General features: G+C 46.7%; 1 protein-coding gene across 1 annotated transcript; it reads left to right on the top strand.

Moving 5' to 3' along the window:
- Window positions 1-573: 573 nt before the first annotated feature.
- Window positions 574-6,760, top strand: Cnga2 (cyclic nucleotide gated channel subunit alpha 2). Its single transcript, XM_041640986.1, has 6 exons — window positions 574-683; window positions 1,049-1,144; window positions 2,023-2,193; window positions 3,270-3,377; window positions 4,935-5,041; window positions 5,361-6,760. Exons 1-6 carry the CDS (start codon window positions 574-576, stop codon window positions 6,758-6,760), a joined length of 1,992 nt encoding a protein of 663 aa, XP_041496920.1.
- The last annotated feature ends 613 nt before the right edge of the window (window positions 6,761-7,373 follow it).

The raw sequence follows: 7,373 nt of genomic DNA on the forward strand, positions 1-7,373 counted from the left end.
TGAGAATTCACAGCAGTGATGTGGAGTCAGAGGTAGCTGTGAGTCCAGAAGAAGTGATGAGAAACCGAGGCATGTTGACAATTTCTACCCACATCTAGTGGGGCATGCGGATCAGCCTTAGAAGAGAAAAGCTACTGTGAGGTCTCTGACCCCCGTTCTTCCCGACTGTGGTGAGCGATACTGTAGTACACAAGCTTCTTGCTCAGCTTCTTTTTCTCAGTCTATCTTGTGAATATGTCTTCTTCTGCACATCTCTTTCATGTCTGAGTGAACCTCATGATCGCCTGAATAACGACTGTTATAGCAATCTGAAGCCATCAGACTCAGCATTAGCTTCAGTGTCAGGCCCTTAAGGGCCAAGAAAGTGATTCTACTTCCTTACTCTGATGTGTTATTAAAATCTAAACGGTGATAAACTATACAATGTAGTTTTCTTACCTTTACCCTAGAGAATGTTTTGATGCATGAACTACTAAGGTCACTCTGTTCGCCTCTAGCTGCCCTGCTCTCTATGGGTAATAGAGTCCACTGGTTATCGCCTTGTCAGGTGAGAGCCCTGCATGTACATGGAGGATGACCGAAAAGCCCAATGGTGTGAAGAGCTCTCCAGCTAATAACCACAACCATCACCCTCCACCTTCCATTAAGGCCAATGGCAAAGATGACCACAGAACAGGTAGCAGGTGAGTGCACTGAACTTGGGTGACTTTTGCTTTTCTTATCTTCTTTCTTCTTTCCTCATTCTCATTTCCTACCCCACCCTCTTTTTTTTTTTTTTTTTTGCCAGAATTAGGGTAGAACGTCAGGGCCTTGTACCTACCAGGAAGGCCCTCTACCCCTGAGCTGCACTCTCAGCTCAGCCTGGGTGATTTCATCAATAACTCAGAGTCTCCACTATCTCCTTGGAGCTTTGGCTTACACTCATAGAGCAAGCTCCATTTGCTCCAGGATATCTTCCAAGGGGACTGTGAGATGTTTAGGCATGTCCTAAGAGGAAAGAAAACTCATGCTGAGAGACTCTGGATCAACTCTGTTTCTTTCTATGCAGACCACAGTCTGTGGCTCTTGATGATGACACTTCCTCAGAACTGCAAAGGCTGGCAGAGATGGATACCCCACGGAGGGGGAGGGGTGGCTTTCGAAGGTGAGTTCTCCACTTCAGCTGACCTGCTGCTACCCCTTGTATTCTTGGGGCCTGTCGAATGGTTACTATGACCCTCCTCTCAGCTGCACTAGGCCTTTCTACAAGACTCTAGAACAGTGGGGTTCTCAACTTGTTGTGATTCCTTTTGAGGGCGTGGAATTACCCTTTCACCCAAGACCATTGGAAAACATAGATATTTATATTATTATTCACAAAAGTAGCAAAATTACAGTTATGAAGTAGCAACAAAATAATATTATGCTTGAGGGGGTCACCACATGAGAAACTATATTAAAGGGTGGCAGTGTTAGGGAGGTTGAGAAGCACTGACTTAGAATCACCAGGAGAGCATTTAGAAATTCCAGTGCCCAGGTGTTATTCCACTGCTTTAGAGGTTCTTGTGAGGCAAGCTGGGAGTAGACTTCCCTTCATATTTGGCTGCCTTAGCACTGGGAAGAGGGGAGTCTTTATGGCAAAGGGCCTATATATAGGGTCTTAAGATCATAGGCCTCATAGAGAAATAAAGAAGCCTGGGGCTGTTTTCGTACTGACCTGTCCTGACTCTTTACAGTCTCAATCTTGCCTTGAAGACCTCCTGTTTGTGTTTCACAGTAACTGTAAAGTTCCATTACATAGGAAATCTTTGGAGGGCTACCCTCCCCCACAGGACATACTTTAGATAATGCCTGAGCCCCAACTCTTGTCCACAATGCTGGCCTCTTTCCAGATCTTAGCATACAGGAAATCATGGCCTGGTCTATTTCCGGCTTTTCCTCTTTTCTCCTCTTCCTCAACAGGCAGTGAACACGCTTGGACAGGTCTTGTCTAAACAGCGCAGGTCATTTCTTTGGCACACACTTTTTCTTTTTCCCCTCTAGGATTGTTCGCCTGGTGGGGGTCATCAGAGACTGGGCCAACAAGAATTTCCGTGAGGAGGAACCAAGGCCTGATTCATTCCTAGAGCGTTTCCATGGGCCTGAGCTCCAGACTGTGACAACACATCAGGGGGATGGCAAAGGCGACAAGGACAGCGATGGAAAGGGCACCAAGTATATCTATCCACTCTCTGGGATCTCCAAAAGTTCCCATACTTGCCATGGGAGAGCTCAGTGGGGTGCTAACCATCATCAGGAGTGGTTCCAGGGCTGTGCCAAGCTCTGTGATAGCAGATAAAGAACAGGTGGAGATGACCGCCTATGCTTCTTTTTACTCTAAACATTCCTATTGCCCTCACCCAGGGCCTCTCAAACAGTAGTGATCTTTCCACGGGAAACTGGATGCCATAGTGGTACCCTTTTATACATTCTCTTGCTGCCCATGGAGTGGATTTCGACAGGAGAGGAACTCATCCAAGGGCATAAAACCTCAGCTCTAGCTCCAGCAGTCAGTTTGTGATGATCAGGAAGGGAGGCTGTAGTCACATAGTACTGTTGAAGCCCTGCCCATTCCAGCTCCATCATGCCCAAGAAAATAGGTTTTTGAAGGGGCTTATGTGGGAGTCAGACACATGAGACCTAGATGATTAAACAGAAGAGGAGGGACAGAGAGGGAAAGTAAAACTTAGAATAACTGGAGGGGCTGATATTCGAAGAATCAGTAGAAGATAGTGAATGTCTGGCCAAGTTGACATCCTCCATGTCTGGTCAGCGGAAGGAAAAGGCTCTTGCCAAGTTAGGATGAAGCATCTGGGAAAGTGGTTTGGAGGCTGAAGTCTAAAGAATGGAAAGGGGAGGAAGCTTATACACTAGCCTGGAGTTTCTTTCTTCCCCAAAGGGACTGTGGGAACAGGCTTAAAGCTCTTTCACCATCTTAAGATACACCCTCCTCAAATCCCCTCAAAGACTATCTGTGCTACAACTTCTGTCTTCGATGTATCTTCTGGGCAAGGCTCTTTCAGAGGGCAGGGGAGCATCAGAATGGATCAGAGGCCTGCTCTCGGTCAGAATGGAGGCCTGCTCTCAGTCAGAATGGAGGCCTGCTATTTGGCTGTGGGTCACTGCAAAAGGAAACTAGAAGACAGCTTACACCTCAACCCACAATCCTTTAATTCATTAATACTTTTGAGAATTTGTGGTTCTGAAACCTGGAGCCCTAGAACTCTAGTAACCGCTGTTTGTCTCTAAAGGAAGAAGTTTGAGCTGTTTGTCTTGGACCCAGCTGGAGACTGGTATTACCGCTGGTTGTTTGTCATTGCCATGCCTGTTCTTTACAACTGGTGCCTGCTGGTGGCCAGGTGAGTGTGGAGGGGTCTAGGTGGAATTTATTAGAGAAGCAGAGTCTACAGCAAATGGAATTAAGATCACACAAAAATCTAAACTCTGGACAAAGAGTATGCAAAAGTCCAATGTTCTTTCTGAAGTCTCTTGATTGCTGAATTCTCTTTTCACCCCCCTGTTGTCAATGCTCCCGCTATTCAATATGCCATCAAGTCTTCATGTTGGTCCTTTTCCTGCTCCTTTCCTGTAATCTTTGGCTTCTTTTTCTCGTACATCAGTACTGTCCTTGGTTAGGCCATCATCTCCCTTCTCTCTCTGGGAAAACTACAGTAGTCCCACCTCTATGCCTTGGAGGTACACTTAATCCCTCAAGTACATCTTCCACACTTGCAACTAATATTCTATGTAGAGACTGAGATTGGGTTATACTACTCTCTCTTCCAAAACCATGTAATGGCTCCCCATTGTTCTCATGATAAAACTCTAAGGTTGACCTTCAAGGTCCACTGAACGTGGTCCTCTCTTTTCCTGACAGCAGTTCACGTAATACTACCCTATGCCAGTCATTCATGCAGGAAGAATGACCTGCATACTAATTGGGTTTTGTGCTCTGTGTTGGGTGTACAATGGAAAACAGGACAGACACAATCACTGCTTTTCCCCCAGTGTCCTCAGCTAGACCAAATATAAACATGCAACAAAAGAAATGAGCAAGATATTACCAGGGACTGGAGATAGCAAGTTGCTAGAGAATAGGCCATCATAATGGGCTTGACAGAGACCTTAGTTGAGATCTTAGTGGGAGGTAGCAATTGGTTCAAATACATGAGGTTGGCAGAGAGGGCATTCTGGACAGAAGGACTAACTTGAGCAAGGCTCCCTAATCTCTTGATGGCCCAGTATGGCTGAAGGCTGTGGTCTACTTTGTTCTGCACATTTTATGGGAGTTTGGTTCTAAATGTGACCATTCTTCCCTTGGACTAGTACATAATCAGATCTTTCCCTTCCTCTGTCCCCTCCCTAGGCCCTTCCCTAGGTTCTACTCATTCATTTTCAAAATCTTGCCAATTTCTTCCTCCAAAGCTCCTGTAGCCACCAATCTTTCTTTAGTCTCAGCACCTCTAGCTTAAACCCCACTACTATCTGTATTCTGATCCTGCCAGGGTTCGATGACGTGTTCAATAAGAATCCATTGAAGTAATGAATACAGAAGCCAGTCAGCTGGTCTCCTAATGCTTTGTTTATTTATTTATTTATTGGATTTAAACCACTTATGACGTGCAATCTGAGGCCCTGGACCAGCGATTTGGCATATAGTCACGACTAAGATGTGTCCTGTTTCTGGGGCTCACAGTCCAGGGGATGAGGAAGACTAGCAATGATCAATGGTGATGCACATGCAGCAATGTTGATTTAGTAATAAGGGTTGAGGTAGAAGTCACTAGTCATTGTTACCAAGTGGCCTGTGACGCACTGGTGTCCCTGGAGGCCATGTGAAGCTCTCCCCACAGAAGTATGTATATAGCTGAGTCACTAGGGCTTTGTCAGTGAAGCCCAGCCCTGTCCCCTTACAGAGCCTGCTTCAGTGATCTCCAGAGAAACTATTTTGTGGTGTGGCTGGTGCTGGACTACTTCTCAGACACTGTCTATATTGCAGACGTCTTCATCCGACTGCGCACAGGTGAGTGCACAGCAGCATTTGGACTCCTAAATCCAAAGAAATAAGACAAAATTTGAAGAAACTGACTGGACATGGTATTGAAGCCCATCTCCTCAGTGAACCTCTGCTAGGATACTCTAAATCTTATGGACTCACATACTTATGGAGGTTTATATCTGAGAGTGGTTTCTTAGGGTTCTTTTGGCCAGTCTCCCTGTGTGATCTATAGTCCTCTGTGGGAAGGAAAGCTAAGTAGTAGTTTGTTCCCTGCTGAGAATTATCTTCTAGGGAGACACGGGACAGAGGACAGAAGTGACATGTTGTTTTGTATTTCTATCAGGCTTCCTAGAACAGGGACTCCTGGTCAAAGACCCCAAGAAATTGCGTGACAACTATATCCACACCTTGCAGTTCAAACTCGATGTGGCTTCCATCATCCCCACTGACCTCATCTATTTTGCTGTGGGTATCCACAGCCCTGAGGTGCGCTTCAACCGTCTGTTGCACTTTGCCCGTATGTTTGAGTTCTTTGACCGCACTGAGACACGCACCAGCTACCCCAACATCTTTCGAATCAGCAATCTGGTCCTCTACATCTTGGTCATCATCCATTGGAATGCCTGCATTTACTATGCTATCTCCAAATCCATCGGCTTTGGGGTTGACACCTGGGTATACCCAAACATTACTGACCCTGAGTATGGCTACCTGGCTAGGGAATACATTTACTGTCTTTACTGGTCGACACTGACCCTCACCACCATTGGAGAGACACCACCCCCTGTAAAGGATGAAGAGTACCTCTTTGTCATCTTTGACTTCCTGATTGGTGTCCTCATCTTTGCCACTATTGTGGGAAATGTGGGCTCCATGATCTCCAACATGAATGCCACACGAGCAGAGTTCCAGGCCAAGATTGACGCTGTCAAACACTACATGCAGTTCCGAAAGGTCAGCAAAGAAATGGAAGCTAAGGTCATCAAATGGTTTGACTACTTGTGGACCAATAAGAAGACAGTAGATGAACGAGAAGTTCTCAAAAACTTGCCAGCAAAGCTCAGGGCTGAGATAGCCATTAACGTCCACTTGTCCACCCTGAAGAAAGTACGCATATTTCAGGACTGTGAGGCTGGCCTGCTGGTGGAACTGGTACTGAAGCTTCGTCCCCAGGTCTTCAGTCCTGGGGATTATATTTGCCGTAAGGGGGACATTGGCAAGGAAATGTACATCATCAAGGAGGGCAAGCTGGCAGTGGTAGCCGATGATGGTGTGACTCAGTATGCCTTGCTCTCAGCCGGGAGCTGCTTTGGAGAGATTAGCATCCTTAACATTAAGGGCAGCAAAATGGGCAATCGGCGCACTGCCAATATCCGTAGCCTGGGTTACTCAGATCTCTTCTGCTTGTCCAAGGATGATCTCATGGAAGCTGTGACTGAGTACCCTGATGCCAAGAAAGTCCTTGAGGAGAGGGGTCGGGAGATCCTGATGAAGGAAGGTCTGCTGGATGAGAATGAGGTGGCTGCCAGCATGGAGGTAGATGTTCAGGAGAAGTTGGAGCAACTGGAGACAAACATGGAGACCTTGTACACTCGCTTTGCCCGCCTGCTGGCTGAGTACACGGGGGCCCAGCAGAAGCTCAAGCAACGCATCACAGTGCTGGAGACCAAGATGAAACAGAACCATGAGGACGATTACCTATCAGATGGAATAAATACCCCCGAGGCAGCTGCTGATGAATAGCCAGAGATGCCTATCCAGCCTTGCTTTGACCCCTGGTTAGAAGTCCTGAATAGAACTCCACGTTTACAAACACCTGTCCTCATGCCTCTCTGAGCTCTCCCCCAAAGCCTTGCTAGGGCTTAAGGTTTTGGCTACAATGTCTTGGAGTCCCCCTCCAAGCCCAGAAAATGGTCAAGCTTCTGGACAGTGTAGGTTTTGTGGGTTGGATTTCCAAGTGCTTACTGCCCAAGTCTGAAAAGGAACCAGGGAACAACTGAACTGTCCTTCAGGGGGATTTCCTGGGACCAGAAGTCTGAACAGTGTTCTCTGAAGAACAGTGTGCACCACAATGCCTGACTCCTGCTTTTGGCTTCTTTCTATCTAGCCACTCCCTACTGCATTCTTCCCCATACTTTTCTAACATGTGCTCTAAACAGTCTGTTTTCATGCATGTTTATGCATTTAAGAAGTGGCTGCAGACACTGGGCCCCTGCATGCTGTTTGCCAAGGTATGCAAAGTCTATGAGGGAATGGTAGGGTGGGCTTGCGTGTGTTTGCTGAGAGTCATGACCTCCTTATCAGACAATGTCACTGTGAGAAAGAGGTGCCTGGCAGCTTTGGGCCACCTCTCTAT

Source organism: Microtus oregoni, unplaced genomic scaffold (assembly GCF_018167655.1).
Source record: "Microtus oregoni isolate MIOR12 unplaced genomic scaffold, Mior012 000067F_000, whole genome shotgun sequence".
Lineage (NCBI taxonomy): Eukaryota > Metazoa > Chordata > Mammalia > Rodentia > Cricetidae > Microtus > Microtus oregoni.